Genomic DNA, 21,436 nt, shown 5'->3' with positions numbered 1-21,436 from the left:
TTTGACCGTGTTAAACTGGAGCCAAGGAGTCGTGGGGATATTTAGACCAAGCCAGGGAAACACCTCATTCCAAACTCTAGTAGAGAACCTGCACTTGAAGAGGAGGTGAGCTGCAGATTCTTGTACCTGATTACAGAGTGGACATCGGTCGCAATTAGGCCATCCTCGCTGTTGGAGCCTATCGGCAATCCAAATTCTGTTTTGAGTGACAAGCCAGGCAAAAAATTTACACTTGGGGGTGCCCAAGCCTTTCAGACAGTGGCATGCAAGCTTGAGCGAGTAAGGCCAGCAAACTGCGCAATATAAGCAGACCTAGCTAAGTACTGGCCATCGTTGGTTAACTTCCAAAGGATGGTATCCTTGGCACCAGGCCGGATGATGACATTCAGAAGCTTCTCCCATAATGCCAAGAATTGTTGGAGGTGCTCAAGCGTGAGGCCGTTATGGTAGTCAATTTGGTTTATCCAGTGCCCATCCCTCAAGGCCGTGGCAACAGATGCCCCCTTCTTGCGTGAAATCTCAAAAATCTTTGGAGCAATGCCTTTTGGCCTAAAACCCTCCAGCCAAGGCGACTCCCAAAAGGAAGCCTTCTGTCCATCGCCACTCGTGACCTTAGTCGCAACCGCAAACAGGTTACGGTCATTGATCGTGCAAGGTGTCCCCATACCGCACCACGCACGTGGTGGGTCGTCCCAGTCGAGCCAAAGCCATCGCAACCGGAGGGCAGTGGCAAACTTGCCAAGGTGCAAAATGCCAAGGCCTCCAAATTCTTTTGGCCTGCACACGAGCTCCCAGTTTACTTTGCACTTTCCACTAGTTACCTTGTCAGTTCCGGCCCAAAGCTAGGCACGCCGCAACCTATCGATCGCCTTGAGAACCTCCACCGGAAGGTCAAGCGGTGTAATGTGATAAATGGCCACCGCCGTAAGGACCGCCTTGACCAAGGTCATGCGACCCGAGATAGCAACATGCTTGTGTTGGAAATATGCCCTAGAGGCAATAATAAAAGGATTATTATTGTATTTCCTTGTTCATGATAATTGTCTTTTATTCATGCTATAATTGTGTTATCCGGAAATCGTAATACATGTGTGAATACATAGACACCAACATGTCCCTAGTAAGCTTCTAGTTGACTAGCTCGTTGATCAACAGATAGTCATGGTTTACTGACTATGGACATTAGATGTCATTGATAACAAGATCACATCATTAGGAGAATGATGTGATGGACAAGACCCAATCTTAAACATAGCACAAGATCGTATAGTTCGTTTGCTAGAGTTTTTCCAATGTCAAGTATCTTTTCCTTAGACCATGAGATCGTGTAACTCCCGGATGCCGTAGGAGTGCTTTGGGTGTACCAAATGTCACAACATAACTGGGTGACTATAAAGGTGTACTACGGGTATCTCCGAAAGTGTCTGTTGGGTTGACACGGATCAAGACTGGGATTTATCACTTCGTATAACGGAGAGGTATCTCTGGGCCCACTCGATAATGCATCATCATAATGAGCTCAAAGTGACCAAGTGTCTGGTCATGGGATCATGCATTACGGTACGAGTAAAGTGACTTGCCGGTAACGAGATTGAACGAGGTATTGGGATACCGACGATCGAATCTCGGGCAAGTAACGTACCGATTGACAAAGGGAATTGTATACGGGGTTGCTTGAATCCTCGACATCATGGTTCATCCGATGAGATCATCGAGGAGCATGTGGGAGAAAACATGGGTATCCAGATCCCGCTGTTGGTTATTGACCGGAGAGCCATCTCGGTCATGTCTACATGCCTCCCGAACCCGTAGGGTCTACACACTTAAGGTTCGGTGACGCTAGGGTTGTAGAGATATAATATGCGGTAACCCGAAAGTTGTTCGGAGTCCCGGATGAGATCCCAGACGTCACGAGGAGTTCCGGAATGGTCCGGAGGTGAAGAATTATATATAGGAAGTGCAGTTTCGGCCATCGGGAGAGTTTCGGGGGTCACCGGTATTGTACCGGGACCACCGGAAGGGTCCCGGGGGTCCACCGGGTGGGGCCACCCATCCCGGAGGGCCCCATGGGCTAAAGTGGGGAGGGGAACCAGCCCATAGTGGGCTGGTGCACCCCCCTTGGCCCACCCATGCGCCTAGGGTTGGGAACCCTAGGGTGGGGGGGCGCCCCAACTGGCTTGGGGGGCACTCCACCCCTTGGCCGCCGCCCCCCTAGGAGATCCCATCTCCTAGGGCCGGCGCACCCCCTAGGGGGCCTATATAAAGGGGGGAGGGAGGGGCAGCCGCACCCTTGAGTCTTTGTGCCTCCCTCTCCCCTGCTACACCTCTCCCTCACGCAGTAGAACGGCGAAGCCCTGCTGCGATGACCCCTGCATCCACCACCACACCGTCGTGCTGCTGGATCTTCATCAACCTCTCCTCCCCCTTGCTGGATCAAGAAGGAGGAGACGTCACGCTGACTGTACGTGTGTTGAACGCGGAGGTGCCGTCCGTTCGGTGCTAGGATCTCCGGTGATTTGGATCACGTCGAGTACGACTTCCTCATCCCCGTTCTTTGAACGCTTCCGCGCGTGATCTACAAAGGTATGTAGATGCAATCCGATCACTCATTGCTAGATGAACTCATAGATGGATCTTGGTGAAACCGTAGGAAAATTTTTGTTTTCTGCAACGTTCCCCAACAGTGGCATCATGAGCTAGGTCTATGCGTAGTTCTCTTTGCACGAGTAGAACACAATTTGTTGTGGGCGTAGATGTTGTCAACTTTCTTGCCGCTACTAGTCTTATTTTGCTTCAGCATTATTGTGGGATGAAGCGGCCCGGACCAACCTTACACGTACACTTATGTGAGACCGGTTCCACCGACTGACATGCACTAGTTGCATAAGGTGGCTGGCGGGTGTCTGTCTCTCCCACTTTAGTTGAAGCGGATTCGATGAAAAGGGTCCTTATGAAGGGTAAATAGAAGTTGAAAAATCACGTTGTGGCTTTCACGTAGGTAAGAAAACGTTCTTGCTAGAACCCTATTGCAGCCACGTAAAACTTGCAACAACAATTAGAGGACGTCTAACTTGTTTTTGCAGCAAGTGTTTTGTGATGTGATATGGCCAAAGTTGTGATGAATGATGAATGATATATATGTGATGTATGAGATGTTCATGCTATTGTAATAGGAATCACGACTTGCATGTCGATGAGTATGACAACCGGCAGGAGCCATAGGAGTTGTCTTTATTTTTTGTATGACCTGCGTGTCATTGAGAAACGCCATGTAAATTACTTTACTTTATTGCTAAACGTGTTAGCCATAGTAGTAGAAGTAATAGTTGGCGAGCAACTTCATGGAGACACGATGATGGAGATCATGATGATGGAGATCATCGTGTCATGCCGGTGACAAGATGATCATGGAGCCCCAAGATGGAGATCAAAGGAGCTATGTGATATTGGCCATATCATGTCACTATTATTATTTGATGGCATGTGATGTTTATCATGTTTTTGCATCTTGTTTACTTAGAACGACGGTAGTAAATAAGATGATCCCTCATAATAATTTCAAGAAAGTGTTCCCCCTAACTGTGCACCGTTGCGACAGTTCGTTGTTTCGAAGCACCACGTGATGATCGGGTGTGATAGATTCCAACGTTCACATACAACGGGTGTAAGACAGATTTACACATGCAAACACTTAGGTTGACTTGACGAGCCTAGCATGTACATACATGGCCTCGGAACACAGAAGACCAAAAGGTCGAGCATGAGTCGTATAGAAGATACGATCAACATGAAGATGTTCACCGATGTTGACTAGTCCGTCTCACATGATGATCGGACACGGCTTAGTTAACTCGGATCATGTTATACTTAGATGACTGGAGGGATGTCTATCTGAGTGGGAGTTCATTGAATAATTTGATTTAGATGAACTTAATTATCATGAACTTAGTCTAAAATCTTTACAACATGTATTGTAGATCAAATGGCCAACGTTGTCCTCAACTTCAACGCGTTCCTAGAGAAAACCAAGCTGAAAGACGATGGCAGCAACTATACGGACTGGGTCCGGAACCTGAGGATCATCCTCATAGCTGCCAAGAAAGACTATGTCCTACAAGCACCGCTAGGTGAAGCACCTGCTCTCCCTGCAGAACAAGACGTTATGAACGCTTGGTAGACACGTACCGATGATTACTCCCTCGTTCAGTGCGGCATGCTTTATAGCTTAGAGCCGGGGCTCCAAAAGCATTTTGAGAGACACGGAGCATATGAGATGTTTGAAGAGCTGAAAATGGTTTTTCATGCTCATGCCTGGGTCGAGAGATATGAAGTCTCCGACAAGTTCTTCAGCTGTAAGATGGAGGAAAACAGTTTTGTCAGTGAGCACATACTCACTATGTCTGGGTTACATAACCGCTTGACTCGGCTGGGAGTTAATCTCCCGGATGACGCGGTCATTTACAGAATCCTTCAGTCGCTTCCACCGAGCTACAAGAGCTTTGTGATGAACTTCAATATGCAGGGGATGGAAAAGACCATTCCTGAAGTATTTGCAATGCTGAAATCAGCAGAGGTAGAATTCAAAAAGGAACATCAAGTGTTGATGGTGAATAAAACCACTAAGTTCAAGAAAGGCAAGGGTAAGAAAAACTTCAAGAAGGACGGCAAGGGAGTTGCCGCGCCCGGCAAGCAAGCTGCCGGAAAGAAGCCAAAGAATGGACCCAAGCCCGAGACTGAGTGCTTTTATTGCAAGGAAAGTGGTCACTGGAAGCGGAACTACCCCAAATACTTAGCAGACAAGAAGGCCGGCAAAACGAAAGGTATATGTGATATACATGTAATTGATGTGTACCTTACCAGTACTCGTAGTAGCTCCTGGGTATTTGATACCGGTGCAGTTGCTCACATTTGTAACTCAAAGCAGGAGCTGCGGAATAAGCGGAGACTGGCGAAGGATGAGGTGACGATGCGCGTCGGGAATGGTTTCAAGGTCGATGTGATCGTCGTCGGCACGCTACCTCTACATTTACCTACGGGATTAGTTTTGAACCTCAATAATTGTTATTTAGTGCCAAGTTTGAGCATGAACATTGTATCAGGATCTCGTTTAATACGAGATGGCTACTCATTTAAATCCGAGAATAATGGTTGTTCTATTTATATGAGAGATATGTTTTATGGTCATGCTCCGATGGTGAATGGTTTATTCTTAATGAATCTCGAGCGTAATGCTACACATATTCATAGTGTGAGTACCAAAAGATGTAAGGTTGATAATGATAGTCCCACATACTTGTGGCACTGCCGCCTTGGTCACATAGGTGTCAAACGCATGAAGAAGCTCCATGCAGATGGATTTTTAGAGTCTCTTGATTATGAATCATTTGACACATGCGAACCATGCCTCATGGGTAAAATGACCAAGACTCCATTCTCAGGAACAATGGAGCGAGCAACCAACTTATTGGAAATCATACATACTGATGTGTGTGGTCCAATGAGTGTTGAGGCTCGCGGTGGTTATCGTTATGTTCTCACCCTCACTGATGACTTGAGTAGATATGGGTATGTCTACTTAATGAAACACAAGTCTGAGACCTTTGAAAGGTTCAAGGAATTTCAGAGTGAGGTTGATAATCAACGTGACAGGAAAATCAAGTTCCTGCGATCAGATCATGGAGGAGAATACTTGAGTCACGAATTTGGCACACACTTAAGAAAATGTGGAATAGTTTCACAACTCACGCCGCCTGGAACACCTCAGCGTAATGGTGTGTCCGAACGTCGTAATCGCACTCTATTAGATATGGTGCGATCTATGATGTCTCTTACCGATTTACCGCTATCTTTTTGGGGCTATGCTTTAGAGACTACCGCATTCACTTTAAATAGGGCTCCGTCAAAATCCGTTGAGACGACACCGTATGAGTTATGGTTTGGGAAGAAACCTAAGCTGTCGTTTCTAAAAGTTTGGGGATGCGATGCTTATGTCAAGAAACTTCAACCTGAAAAGCTCGAACCCAAGTCGGAAAAATGCGTCTTCATAGGATACCCTAAAGAAACTATTGGGTATACCTTCTACCTCAGATCCGAAGGCAAGATCTTTGTTGCCAAGAATGGATCCTTTCTAGAGAAGGAGTTTCTCTCGAAAGAAGTAAGTGGGAGGAAAGTAGAACTTGATGAAGTATTACCTCTTGAACCAGAAAGTGGCGCAACTCAGGAAAATGTTCCTGTGGTGCCTACACCAATTAGAGAGGAAGTTAATGATGATGATCAAGATACTTCTGATCAAGCTCCTACTGAAATTCGAAGGTCCACAAGGACACGTTTCGCACCAGAATGGTACGGCAACCCTGTCTTGGAAATCATGTTGTTAGACAACGGTGAACCTTCGAACTATGAAGAAGCGATGGCGGGCCCGGATTCCGACAAATGGCTGGAAGCCATGAAATCCGAGATAGGATCCATGTATGAAAATGAAGTATGGACTTTGACTGACTTGCTCGTTGAGCGGCGAGCCATAGAAAATAAATGGATCTTTAAGAAGAAGACAGACGCGGATGGTAATGTGACCATCTATAAAGCTCGGCTTGTCGCTAAGGGTTATCGACAAGTTCAAGGGGTTGACTGCGATGAGACTTTCTCACCGGTAGCGAAGCTGAAGTCCGTCCGAATCATGTTAGCAATTGCCGCATTCTATGATTATGAGATATGGCAAATGGACGTCAAAACGGCATTCCTTAATGGTTTCCTTAAGGAAGAATTGTATATGATGCAGCCGGAAGGTTTTGTCGATCCTAAGAATGCTGACAAGGTGTGCAAGCTCCAACGCTCGATTTATGGGCTGGTGCAAGCATCTCGGAGTTGGAACATTCGCTTTGATGAGATGATCAAAGCGTTTGGGTTTATGCAGACTTATGGAGAAGCCTGCGTTTATAAGAAAGTGAGTGGGAGCTCTGTAGCATTTCTCATATTATATGTAGATGACATACTTTTGATGGGAAATGATATAGAGCTTTTGGACAGCATTAAGGCCTACTTGAATAAGAGTTTTTCAATGAAGGACCTTGGAGAAGCTGCTTATATATTAGGCATCAAGATCTATAGAGATAGATCAAGACGTCTCATAGGTCTTTCACAAAGCACATACCTTGATAAGATATTGAAGAAGTTCAATATGGATCAGTCTAAGAAGGGGTTCTTGCCTGTGTTGCAAGGTGTGAAATTGAACTCAGCTCAATGTCCGACCACGGCAGAAGATATAGAAGAGATGAGTGTCATTCCCTATGCCTCAGTCATAGGTTCTATTATGTATGTCATGTTGTGTACCAGACCTGATGTAAACCTTGCCGTAAGTTTGGTAGGTAGGTACCAAAGTAATCCCGGCAAGGAACACTGGACAGCGGTCAAGAATATCCTGAAGTACCTGAAAAGGACAAAGGAAATGTTTCTCGTTTATGGAGGTGACGAAGAGCTCGTCGTAAAGGGTTACCTCGACGCTAGCTTCGACACAGATCTGGATGACTCTAAGTCACAAACCGGATACATGTATATTTTGAATGGTGGGGCAGTAAGCTGGTGCAGTTGCAAGCAGAGCGTCATGGCGGGATCTACATGTGAAGCGGAGTACATGGCAGCCTCGGAGACAGCGCATGAAGCAATTTGGGTGAAGGAGTTCATCACCGACCTAGGAGTCATACCCAATGTGTCGGGGCCGATCAAACTCTTCTGTGACGACACTGGAGCTATTGCACTTGCCAAGGAGCCCAGGTTTCACAAGAAGACCAGGCACATCAAGCGTCGCTTCAACTCCATTCGTGAAAATGTTCAAGATGAAGACATAGATATTTGTAAAGTACATACGGACCTGAATGTAGCAGATCCGTTGACTAAACCTCTCCCTAGAGCAAAACATGATCAACACCAGAATTCCATGGGTGTTCGATTCATCACAATGTAACTAGATTATTGACTCTAGTGCAAGTGGGATACTGTTGGAAATATGCCCTAGAGGCAATAATGAAAGGATTATTATTGTATTTCCTTGTTCATGATAATTGTCTTTTATTCATGCTATAATTGTGTTATCCGGAAATCGTAATACATGTGTGAATACATAGACACCAACATGTCCCTAGTAAGCCTCTAGTTGACTAGCTCGTTGATCAACAGATAGTCATGGTTTCCTGACTATGGACATTGGATGTCATTGATAACGAGATCACATCATTAGGAGAATGATGTGATGGACAAGACCCAATCCTAAACATAGCACAAGATCGTATAGTTCGTTTGCTAGAGTTTTTCCAATGTCAAGTATCTTTTCCTTAGACCATGAGATCGTGTAACTCCCGGATGCCGTAGGAGTGCTTTGGGTGTACCAAATGCACAACGTAACTGGGTGACTATAAAGGTATACTACGGGTATCTCCGAAAGTGTCTGTTGGGTTGACACGGATCAAGACTGGGATTTGTCACTCCGTATAACGGAGAGGTATCTCTGGGCCCACTCGGTAATGCATCATCATAATGAGCTCAAAGTGACCAAGTGTCTGGTCACGGGATCATGCATTACGGTACGAGTAAAGTGACTTGCCGGTAACGAGATTGAACGAGGTATTGGGATACCGACGATCGAATCTCGGGTAAGTAACGTACCGATTGACAAAGGGAATTGTATACGGGGTTGCTTGAATCCTCGACATCGTGGTTCATCCGATGAGATCATCGAGGAGCATGTGGGAGCAAACATGGGTATCCAGATCCCGCTGTTGGTTATTGACCGGAGAGCCATCTTGGTCATGTCTACATGCCTCCCGAACCCGTAGGGTCTACACACTTAAGGTTCGGTGACGCTAGGGTTGTAGAGATATAATATGCAGTAACCCGAAAGTTGTTCGGAGTCCCGGATGAGATCCCGGACGTCACGAGGAGTTCCGAAATGGTCCGGAGGTGAAGAATTATATATAGGAAGTGCAGTTTCGGCCATCGGGAGAGTTTCGGGGGTCACCGGTATTGTACCGGGACCACCGGAAGGGTCCCGGGGGTCCACCGGGTGGGGCCACCCATTCCGGAGGGCCCCATGGGCTAAAGTGGGGAGGGGAACCAGCCCATAGTGGGCTGGTGCGCCCCCCTTGGCCCACCCCATGCGCCTAGGGTTGAGAACCCTAGGGTGGGGGGGCGCCCCAACTGGCTTGGGGGGCACTCCACCCCTTGGCCGCCGCCCCCCTAGGAGATCCCATCTCCTAGGGCCGGCGCACCCCCTAGGGGGCCTATATAAATGGGGGGAGGGAGGGGCAGCCGCACCCTTGAGTCTTGGCGCCTCCCTCTCCCCTGCTACACCTCTCTCTCACGCAGCAGAACAGCGAAGCCCTGCTGCGGTGACCCCTGCATCCACCACCACGCCGTCGTGCTGCTGGATCTTCATCAACCTCTCCTCCCCCTTGCTGGATCAAGAAGGAGGAGACGTCACGCTGACCGTACGTGTGTTGAACGCGGAGGTGCCGTCCGTTCGGCGCTAGGATCTCCAGTGATTTGGATCACGTCGAGTACGACTTCCTCATCCCGTTCTTTGAACGCTTCCGCGCGTGATCTACAAAGGTATGTAGATGCAATCCGATCACTCGTTGCTAGATGAACTCATAGATGGATCTTGGTGAAACCGTAGGAAATTTTTTGTTTTCTGCAACGTTCCCCAACAGCTTGACTTTCCAAGGCGCCAATTTGCCTGCAACCTTGTCTTCCAGCATTTGGAGATGTATCCTCCTTAATCTTTTGATTGCGAGTGGGAGGCCAAGGTAGCGAATGGGGAAGGAGGAGCGGCATGCCGGGAAGGATTGGAGAATGTCATCTAGGTCCACGTTGGCACATCTGATAGGGGCTACAATACTCTTTGTGCAGTTTGTGGAGAGGCCGGTGGATTCACCGAAGGAAGTAAGCATGGCTGCAAGGAATTGTACGTCCTCCTTGATGGGGGCACAGAAAACTGCGGCATCATCGGCATAAAGAGAGGCACGAATCCCCATGTGCCTCCCAGGGAGGGGATGAAGCTTGCCTTGGGTGGTGGCTTTGTTGAGGATATGGTGTAGTGGGTCGATGGCAAGCACAAATAGCAATGGTGATAGCGGGTCCCCCTGCCTAAGTCCATGTCCATGCTTGATTGGGTCACCTGCAATACCGTTGAGCAAAACTCTTGAGGACGCCAAGGATAGTAGTGCCGAGATCCAGTTCCGGAAGCGGGCAGGAAAGCCATGGTGATTCAACATCTCCAATAGGTAATCCCATCTAACAGAGTCAAATGCCTTCTTGATGTCAAGCTTGAAGAGGAGCATAGGCTTTTTTGTGCGGTGAAATCTTCTGGCTAGATTCCGCACATACATGAAATTGTCGTGAATGCTCCTCTTTTTGATGAAAGTACTTTGCGCAATTTAAACAATATCATTCATGTGGGGAGCCAATCTAGTGGCATGTATGTTTACATTGCTTTTTCTGATAAGGAATTTTATGACAACTTTTACACACACAAAAAAAGCTACACCCATTTTTGGTACAAATACAATGAACATGACATGTGAGCGACTACCAGAGTGTCGACTAAACATCTCCTTCTTCTCCACCTGGACTTCTTTTCCGTCGACAAAACAGCTGATTTCTGCCGCCACAAGAACACCGGACCACGATCCGTTGGGGTGTATATACATACATACATACAAACAAACAATACAAAAACATACAGAACCACTGAAGAAAGACAAGATCCAGGACAAGATTCAGAGCAAGATAGCAGAGCTACCTAAGACCCGACGGCCAGCTGACTTTACCCCGTCCTCACAGCTGACTCTCGTGTCTGTCTCCGTCCGGAATTGAACCCTTCTCCTCACGCCAGGCGTTACCAACAACAACTGAAACCCATTCTCGCCTAACACCAACAGTTCGAACAAGAACGGAGCACCTTGTTCGGCCAAGCCCCGTCTCATCTTGTCCTTTACCAGTTTTGAGTTCAGCAAACTCCATTCTCCCAGGTCATTGCAAAACAAGAACCCAAGCAGCCAACCAGAAGGCAACACCTATGGCAAAAACTGGACAATCCAAGGAAACTAAACCGTCCGCGATACCCGCACGTCGACGTGCCACGCTTTACATCGACAAGGCCTGACGGACGTGTCCGGTGTCCTCCTCTGCTCTGTGCCAAACTCGTGGCATTATTCTTCTGTCTAGTGCCAATGGGGAGGCACGGACACCTCACCGGAGACACGGCAACAGGGTCGCAATGTATAATAAGAAAAAGCAAAACAAATACTACACTTGTCGAAACTCTGTAGTACTCCTTGTCCGCTCTCGTCGCCAGCAGCGGAATCTTCAAGGCATCACGGTATCACCGGCAAGCTAGCAGGATGTTCTGATTAACCCAACAATTTTAGCAGTATATTTGTGTCATCTTAAGTACTAACGCCATGTCATTATAGGTCAATACTACGAAACCGTGACATGATCCAGTACGTGGCCTGACCTGTGCAGCCAAAGTCACATTTCCGTCGGTGGTGGGGAGAAAATATTGATGCGGAACTCGTCAATCCGCAAAAGCCTGTTCTTCTGGGATGTCAACCAACCAGAAAAAGCCTGGTTTGTCTTTGCACGTTGTCTTGTTCCTCGATGAACAATATCCTTCCTACAGTAGACTTGCGACAACAAATTGTTTTTCACAAAAGTCCTGCGAAATTCAATTGATCTGACCTTCCACTAAACTATATACACGACTTATAGTATATCTATGCGTTTGACCTTTCGGTACGCTGTACATGCAATCTCCGGTCAAAGCATGTTTGATTCGACCATACTCTACGGATTGGAAATGGATTCAACCACTTCCATCATTTCACTTCGTTCCTTGAATTCCAAACAAAAATGTCACCGTTAATAAAAGCCTCCGCCTGAAGATCGTGCCACATCCCGAAAATCCCAGACTAATATGCTATGGCCCATCATCATGATTAAAGTGTTCCAATTTACAAACAGACCAATGGAAAAAGACTCCGCGGGACAAGCTACTTTGGTCATGCAAATTCCGACGTCCGGCAGCTAGACCCTACTGCTCACTAGCAAGTCACCAGAAGTCCAAAATTACCACCATGATTCTATGGAGAAGAACGGGAGAGCCTTTCCCCCGACAAGCAAGGCCACGCATATGAACGTACTACACGTTACCCCTTTCGCGCGCGGGAACGAACGGTACTTCCACACGGCAGGTTACCATAACGTAGGGAGGATCACACTGAAAGGCATCGCACCACCGCCCCCGCACTGTTGACAATAATTTCATCCGAGTCAGAGACACCGACCCAAGTCGCAGTTTCGGCATGTTCTACACTTATTTTTCGGCGGGGCGTCACTTTCTCTCCGGACTGAATCGTCGGCGTAGATCGTGGCGCAGCCGATCGTAGCACAATCTGAACCATCTCCATGTCGTGAATTCGCCTAGCTAGCTACGTAGCAGCACCCTTTTGCCTAGGCCACTTGCTGCGTCTCACTGCATGTGGCATGTTGCATTCGCTGCTTGCTGCTGAGTGGAAGCAAAACAAGGTCGCAGTCTCGCGGTGGAGGTCGCGCATTAGCGGTGAAGGTGAAGCAGATGGCGCTTTACAACTCAAAAAGGCGGGGCTGGATCGGCACGCCTCATCGGCCGGTCTCCATTGCTGCCGCCGGCCTGCACCAACCGGGCAAGACTAAGGCGCGAGTGCGAGATGATTGGGAGGGAGGCCGGTCGGGGGCGCGCACCAGGAACAGGGAGGACAGTGCGGCGAAATCGGGGGCCTCCTCCTTCCCGACGTCTCTCCGGCAACTGACGTGGACTGCCTCCAATCCGATCCATTCCCTTCCTTCCATGGCCGTCTTCTCTCTGTGTGTGTATGCGCCGTTAGGTACTAGGACTGCTACCACTACGAGGTGCATGCCGGCCAACTTACTGTTGCACTGCAAGCTTGCGATCGATGCGTAAGAGCATCTACACCCGTCATGATCAAATCTCGCCCCTCAAGCGTCCACGGACACGTCGTGTTCGCATACAGTGACGAGTTACGTCTTAAAAAATGCATTCTACATCCGGATACCTCAAACTAGATACCTCAAATTTATATTATTACATGCAACGCAACGATGTTTGAGCGGAGCTTGGTCCGGTTCCGCTCCGCTCATCCGGCTCCGTCGTGACCATATCCGGTGGCCGGCTGCGCCCCTCAGAGTGTTGGTCCGGTCGCCGGTAAGGTAGAATAGGGCATGGGACACGAGTTGGCCACGGGACTCAAGGCGCCGTCGTTTCTCATGCCCTACTCTTTCTCGTCGGAGTCCGGAACCCGTTTGTGTGCCTGTGGATGTCAGGTCAATCTGGGACGAGTCGGCGACATCCACTATGACGCGGTTGCGGCGTCCGGACTGGTGCACCGTACGGGGCACCGGAGAATGCGACTCCGCCTCGCCGACGTCCACCGTTGCGAGCGTTACCGTCGCGTCCCGCCCCCGTTGCCACGCACGGCGGGCACGACACGCCATGTTTGCGTCGGATGACGCCCACAGTGCGTCCATGGCCTCGGCGCGCCAACGGAGGGGTTGCATGTCCACTACCGCGTTCGAACGCCGGACGGACCGCATCGCTTCCGGTGAGGCAGCGACGGCTGCCCTAGTGCCGGATCCATGCGTCATTTGGGCGGATGCAATGAATTCCTGACGGAAGAAGTCCGAGCGCTGCCATGCACGGGCCTCCTCTAGGAAGCGGCGGAGTGCAAGCCGGACGGCCATCTCCTCTTCGTGGCCGCGTGGGATGAGCTCTGGATCGTTGGATCTGGAGGTAAAGGACTCAGATACACTGCTCGCCATGCCGGAGACTGCCGGACTGCACTGGGGACGAGTTTGGGTGACAGAGGGAAGTGCAGTGAAATGGCTAGGATTTGGTCCGGCAAGCGGAGAGGAATATATGTTGGTCAGGTGGGCCATCGTAGACCGGGTCTGACATAACGCGCATGTCCGAGCGTTCTATATTTGGGCTAGATATGAGAGGTGCGGATCAGCCCAGGCGTTTGAGCCATCCGTCTAGGTTAATTTCATGACCGGACACTGACCTGGCAGCCCGCCCGGATGTATAATACGGGTTTGAGACGCCCGGCTTTTAGATGCTCTAACATGCCAAATTGGAATCGCCGTCGCCGACCAGATCCAGCTAGTATTGACCTTCGAAAGGGCTTCGACACTCGATTGTTCTTGGCCGCTTGCCTAGACTCCAACTCAATCCGGCCCCCTTTTGTTTAGCACACAAAGTTTATTCCTGGAATTGGACTTCTTTTCCCGTTTCTCATTGACCTTTTACAGCTTCTGATGTCATGGATCTAGCAGCAGCCTCTGCGACCGGCCAAACTCCAGCTAGTCCTTGGTCCAAAACAACTCCTCTTGACTTTCCCCCCGTCCGAATGAGAAATAAAAATCCCCCGAGTCATATCAGTACTCGAGCATCTTCGGTTATATATTACCATCATTGATATGTTCGAACCAAAGGGTCCAATTGTCGGTAACGTGCAAAGAGGCCAAAATTTCCAAGGCCAGACGTGATCGCCCGAACCACCACCACACCATCTAGTCTAGTGTGGGCACGGCATGGCGAGCACCAGTAGTAATAAGAACCTCTAATTACGTGGTCATTACCGGCGACGAAACCAGACGAGGGCCGTCAGCGTCTGGCAAGCGTAGCGGTGTCGGGCCCTGGCGCCAAATTAGCGCACAGTGCCCTAATTGATTACAACTTGAGTTATAGTCTATAACGCGAAAGGCTGAGGCTGCTCGCCGGATTCAGAGAGCAGTGTCAGGTTGTTGGGGGTATCCCGCCGGACAAATACCATCGCCGTCCCTATAGCAGCAACCGATGCCACCAGCAAATCACCAGTCGTGAAAGCGGCCGGCGGCGGCACCATAATTCACGACGCCGGCACGTCATTAGCCAGGCGGCAAACGTGGCTCCGCACTCACTCACTCCGATCCGCGGCGTGCGTGCGTGCGTAAGATCCAACAATTACTTCCGGTAATCATATTACTCATCTGCCTGCCTTTCGCATCCCTTATCCGCTACGTACACCACGTAGTGGAGCAGATGCGCGATCATCTAGATCGTGCCGATCATTGGTTTTCCCTGGCAATGATTGTGACGATCCGGCGATCCGATTAGAAAACGCGCATACGAGGCGTGCGGCCGGATCAGACCGAATCACACGTTGTGTAAATACTGGCAGAGCCTGATTGATCCATGGATCTTCCCCTGTCGAGCCGGAGCCTGGAGACAGAGAGAGTGGTGCTGGCCATGGCCGTTGGCGTTGGCGGCAACAGCAACCTGGTTGGCACGTCGGGGGGAGGGGGAAGAGACAAGATCTCCAGCCCACACGAACGCCAATACAATACCCATACCCATACCCCCGATAGAGATACTCCTACGACCAATATAGTACTGGCAGGCAGCGCGCATGGACGGCGCAAGCGTACAGCCACAGCGCGATCAAAACAGGTTGGAATCGAGCCGGGATCCGATCCCCCCGCGCCGCGAATGGCTCGCGCGGCCGGCCCAACCACCGGGATGCGACGGCCCCTTTTCCTTTCCTTTCCCGGTGGAAACTGCGTCCCGTCGGCCGTCCTTGCGATCTCGGGCCACGCGCGGTTTCCTTTCCTTTCCCGGTGGAAACTGCGTCCCGTCGGCCGTCCTTGCGATCTCGGGCCACGCGCGGCACAATCAAGCGACGATCATTGCGGCGACCTACCGGCCGGGTCCCGGAGACGATTGGGGAGGCGCGAGCGTCAACAGAGTCCTAATCCCGGTCGTGCTGCAGCTACTGCCGCTAGCTCCTCCAAGCCCTTTTCCAAGCCGGTACTGGTCACGTACTCACGTAGGCAGGCATGGCTACCAGTCACGGAAAGGGACCCCCGGGGACAGCCAGCCTGATTGCGTGGCCGTACGTCGCGGTGGGTGAGTGAAACCGGGAAGGAACATCCATCATCTTCTTGTGTGCAGTTCAGAGGTCCAGACCGAGAAACTCATAGCGTGCTGCTGCGAGCACAGTGCGCGCGATGGCGAACCGCCGGGGTCGGGCAGAAGAAACCGTTAGGGATTGCTTGCTTGCTTGTGTCATCCTGAATCTTGGGCATTGAACGATGTGATGGTAGAGCTCGCTGTTCATCGGCCTGGACTCACAAGAGCAACACGCAAGTTTCCAAGTCGAATTGCTTGCCAAGGATCGATGTTTTGTTGGTGACACTTCCAAGTTCAGTCTGCTTTTTTTTTAGCTTCAGTACAGACACAAGCGCTCATATACACGCGCCCTACCCCTATGAGCACCTCCGAGAGACTGAGCCGGCATATCATCTTGAGATTTACGAAGTCACCGTAGGCGCCTCGTCGTCGACGAGAACGTCTCCTCCCACTGAAAGCGCATCGCCGGAAATCCTGAAATAAATCCAGAAATAATGCGAGCACCAGGATTTGAACCCTAGTGGGTTGGAGATACCACTGTCCACCTAACCAACTCAACCACAGGTTGATTCGCAGTTCAGTCTGCTTCTGAACAAGTGTCATGCTCTTGACGGCCTCACACATGCAGGAATGTTTTCCTTTCTGGCCGTAGTGGGCGAGTAAAACATAGGTCGTATTAGGCCAAAAATTTGATTTCACAAGAACCGATTCAAACCGGAAAGTCCACGGAAAACCACATGCACTCCACTAAAGGAAGCGTGTGCGTGGGAACGCCATAGCCCAGCAGAAAAGGAGGAGGTTGAAACTCCACAAGGGAAATGTGTAATTTCATTGACGCGCTGACGCGCCGAGAAAACCTAGAAAAACAAAATTGTTAAACAAGATAGGGCAGAGCGTGCGTGCGGCCACGACCAGACTCACACTCCGGGAAAGATAACGAAAGGAAAGGGCCAATCCCCGGGGCCCAGCTGCCAGCCGCCCGCACGGCCCATGAGAAACCGGTACAAGACCACCGAGAGCAGGACGAGGGCGGAGGCGCAATAACCCCAACAAAAAGGAGGGCGAGCTCTCTCCAACACTTGGCCATACAGACAGAAACAGAGCTGCGCATCGCATCGCGTCCACGGAGCCAGCGGCGTCGAGGGCCAAGCGGAGGAGGAGGAGATTGAGCTGTGGGAGAGCGACGACGCGCGCCCCATGAGGAAACTGTGCCCCAACCTGGAGCGCGACGACGCGCTGGACACGGTCCTGGAGGTGCCCATCCCCGAGGAGATGTTCTCCGGCGGCGGCGGCAGCTCCCGCGGCGGCTCCAGGTTCGGCTGCACCGGCGTCAAGGCCTGGATGCGCTCGCACGCCGCCGACCGCTCCGGCGCCGGCGAGCCCTGCTCCATGAGCCGCGGCGAGCTGCAGCTCATGCTCGGCGTCATCGGCGCGCCGCTCATCCCGCTCCCCGTCAGCCACGCCAAGCAGTCGCCCTCCTCCGTGCTCTGCGAGCAGCTCAAGGGCGACCCCATTGTACGTCCAGCTCTTTTCTTGCTTCTGACACAAGAAGAAGATTGGTTTCTGACGATAGTCGTGACTGAATTGGCATGGCAGGAATCGTCGTCGGCCAAGTACATCGTGCAGCAGTACATCGCGGCGTCGGGCGGCGAGTGGGCGCTGAACAAAGTGACGAGCATGTACGCGATGGGCAAGGTGCGGATGACGGCCGCGGAGCTCAACAGCAGCGACGCGGACGGCGGCGGCAGCAACAATGGCGGCGCCCACCGCGGCGGGAAGAAAGGCGGCGGCGGCAAGGGCGGCGAGATCGGCGGGTTCGTGCTGTGGCAGAAGAAGCCGGAGCTGTGGTGCCTGGAGCTGGTGGTGTCCGGCTGCAAGATCAGCGCCGGCAGCGACGGCAAGGTGGCCTGGCGGCAGACGCCGTGGCACCAGTCCCACGCCTCCCGCGGCCCGCCGCGCCCCCTCCGCAGATCGCTCCAGGTGCGTATCCTACGACCACACGTACACGTTACCGTTTGCTGCCCTGTACCGTGGACGTGTTTTCCGGTACACCCCGTACACGTATACCGTATCCTAAGACTTTTACTAGCCACTATGCATGCTACTGAACGCAATGAACTCTCACGTAGCTTGACTTAGCTAGGGCAGTGGTTAAGCTTCACGCAACAACCAGACGAGCATAAGATTTTGATTGATGAAAGACGAAGAAAATCATTAGGTAGACAGCTTACGCCTGGACTGGTGATACGAGCCTGAAGTTGCTAGTTGGTCGGACGTAGGGGGCGCGCCCATTGTTGTCATCGATCAATGGCTCTTAATTAGTGGTTGCCTTGTTGGTATTGCCGTATATGCTAACATGGACACGAACTTCTCCGGGAAAAAAGCATGGACATGAACCTAGACGCTCTCTACGCAAACAATTCGATGCCCAGATACTTACGAGCAGGCAGGGTAATATCTGGGGCAGGCCGTACGCCGGGTACAACGCCATTACCATCGCTATGTCGGTGCGCGCGGCGTCGACTGTACCGCGTGCATGCCAAATGATCAGGGGCGTCGTGTACGTACGTACGTACGTGCGTGCGTGCATCTCCCCTGGGACGCACGCTGTCGGCGGGGCGGGGCAGAGCAGAGGAGAAGGGATGTTAATTTCGCGCACGGGCCGCGGACATGATTACGCCTTTTGATCGTTGGTGGTCAAGGCCCAGAGCAATGTCGGGGATAAGATCGGGTCGGGTCGCGCTGGAGACCCAGGTATCTCGCCGATACGTTACGTAGGTATGGGGCGGAGGAGTCGTCATCATTGCCAGTATCCTGTCGCTCGTGCTTGGGAAGGTAATTAGTGCCGCAATGACGACGGAGGGGGCTCGACATACCCATGGTTAGCGCGGAGGGCGCGGCGTGATTAGGGGGAGGGGGCCAACGTGCGGGCATGTGCGGCCGGCCGGACACACCCACATGGACATGGGCCTCATCACTCATCACCCCCTCCGTCATCAAAATCGGTTGGTGATCGCCCACCCGGCCCGACTCTTCCCGGTAATCGCGCAAAAAAAACTAGTCTAGTCTCGCCGCGTGCTCCAATCCATCGACCTCCCCGTTGTTAATTTGACCATGGAGTCAACCCTCTAGTTTTCGCACCTGCACGGCTGATGATTTGGGGTGGACACGTGGGTGGTGACGTGGAGCTGACGTGTGTGTTCTCTGCGAATGGACGTGCAGGGGCTGGACCCGATGCTGACGGCGAGCCTGTTCGCGGAGGACTCGGTGTGCATCGGGGAGCGGAGCATCGACGGCGAGGACTGCTTCGTGCTCAAGGTGGAGGCGGAGGCGTCCAGCCTGCGGGCCCGCAACAGCAGCAGCGTGGAGATCATCCGCCACACCGTGTGGGGCTACTTCAGCCAGCGGACGGGGCTGCTGGTGCAGCTGGAGGACTCGCACCTGCTGCAGATCAAGTCCGGCGGCCCGGCCGGCGGCGGCTCCGTCTTCTGGGAGACCACCATGGAGTCGCGCCTCCGCGACTACCGCGCCGTCGACGGCGTCAACATCGCCCACTCGGGCCGCACCGCCGTCTCGCTCGTCCGCTTCGGGGACACCCACGACGGCGGCAACACCCGGACGCGCATGGAGGAGCACTGGGACATCGAGGAGGTCGACTTCAACATCTGGGGCCTCTCCATGGACTGCTTCCTCCCGCCCAGCGACCTCAGGGACGCCAAGGAATCGCAGCAGCAGGAGCTCGCCGTCGTCAAGCCCGCGCGCCCGCCGCCGCTCAGGATACCGGCCGTGGCCGTCGTCCGCGTGGGGCCGTCGCAGGTGGCCGCCGTCAACCTGGACGAAACGGAGTCGCTGCTCGCCAGATGATGATGATGGCATTCCAATACCAACACCACACACAACACGTAGTAGTAGTAAGATAGAGCTGTATGTGTGTACGTGACACTCGTCGCAAATATCTACAACATCTGTAAATACGTTTCAGGTGAGACTTTTCTTTTCTTTTTTTCCTTTTTGATTGATGAGGTGTGGATAAAGCCTAAGCTAGAATTGGGAGTGAGCTACGTACAGTAGTAGTGAGTGATTCGGGCTAGGTGTATACTCTAATTATAGAAGATGTGTTGTAATGAGCTCAACGAAGCTCCGTCAATGTAAATCTAAAAGAATCTCCCACTTCTGCTTGGTCACATAATGGACATTAACTTGTCTTCAAAGCCTGCCTTTGTCTGAAGAAAATGTATGACGAGATAAAGCATGCCTTTTTCTGAAGAAAATGGATGACGCCACAGGGACGGCTTCCTGGAGCACTAGGAACTACTACCTCTGAATAAGAATGTACTACATCTAACTAAATAGAAGTCTTAGGCTTCTTTTGGTTCATAGAATAGAAAAATTATAGGAATAGAAAAGTCATAGGAAATGAGATGACATGTATCTCAAATCCTATGAGTAGAAATAAAAAAGAAGATGTTATTTGATTCACATCATAGGATTTTTTCCATTGAGTCTAGACTAATGTTTATTTTCCTATGAAATGTGAAGGATAGGAAGAATTCCTTCACAGGAATAGGATTCCATTCCTACAAACCAAAGGGCTCTAAAGGAATTTTTCCTATAAAAATCCTATCCTATGAAATTCCTACAAGATTCCTCTAAACCAAAGGAGGCCTTAAATTTAGTTACCGAGGGAGTAATATAAAACCTTTTAGAGCAACTCTCCAATGGGGCGACCATTTCGTCCGCCGCCATCCGTTTGGGTCGGCGCGGACAAAAAAATGGCCCAACACGCCGACCCTAACGAACACGCGTCCGTTTTCGTCCGCCTGCCGACCCATTCCTGGCCTATTTTTGAGCCGGATTTGCATCGGCGCGGACACAAGACGGACGCGCGCGCTCGCCCTCTTTCTTCTTCGAGCCCGCTGGTCGGTGACACATTGGCCTTTCCACATCAAACATCACACCCTCGCCCGCCTGCTTCGTCGTTGACGCCGCCGGCCATTATTTCGATAAAAAAAAAGGATACATAGATAGTTCTAGCGTACATAGATAAAAGAAAAGACCGACTACTCGTGGCTTTCCGACTTCGACTCGGTAATGTCCTCCTCCGACGTCTGAATGTAGGCATTAGCATGCTGCTCGTCTTCCAAGTCCCAACCCGACGTTTCTCGTAGCTTCAGTTTCAATTGAGCGGCTTGCTTCCGCGCACGCTTGTCCTCCTGAGAGGTGGCTCGCTCCGTCCTCCTATACTTGTAGAACTGGCGCTCATCGACGATGTCCTGCGGGAGCGTTCGCGCCACACCACCATGGCTTCCATGTCCATCTCGGCGATGGCGAGGCGACGCTGCCGCCTCCGATGGACACGATGATCCTTGTCGGTAAAAAGCCGCGGGAGAGGCGCGAGGTCCTGCGCCCGCTGGCTCGACACGTCGGGAAAATTCATAT

At 51.3% G+C, this 21,436-nt stretch overlaps 1 protein-coding gene across 1 annotated transcript; it reads left to right on the top strand.

Annotated features, from left to right (window-relative positions):
- Window positions 1–17,022: 17,022 nt before the first annotated feature.
- On the top strand, window positions 17,023–20,186 carry LOC125552241 (replication factor C subunit, putative (DUF620)). Its single transcript, XM_048715731.1, has 3 exons — window positions 17,023–17,512; window positions 17,594–17,977; window positions 19,220–20,186. The coding sequence occupies exons 1-3, from the start codon at window positions 17,195–17,197 to the stop codon at window positions 19,859–19,861; spliced, it is 1,344 nt and encodes a 447-aa protein (XP_048571688.1). The 5' UTR covers window positions 17,023–17,194; the 3' UTR covers window positions 19,862–20,186.
- Window positions 20,187–21,436: the final 1,250 nt, after the last annotated feature.

Source organism: Triticum urartu, chromosome 4A (assembly GCF_056163025.1).
Source record: "Triticum urartu cultivar PI428250 chromosome 4A, HENAU_Tu73, whole genome shotgun sequence".
Taxonomy (NCBI): domain Eukaryota; kingdom Viridiplantae; phylum Streptophyta; class Magnoliopsida; order Poales; family Poaceae; genus Triticum; species Triticum urartu.
The sequence above is the reverse complement of the archived record's forward strand: the minus strand, read 5'-3'. Positions and strand labels throughout refer to the sequence as shown.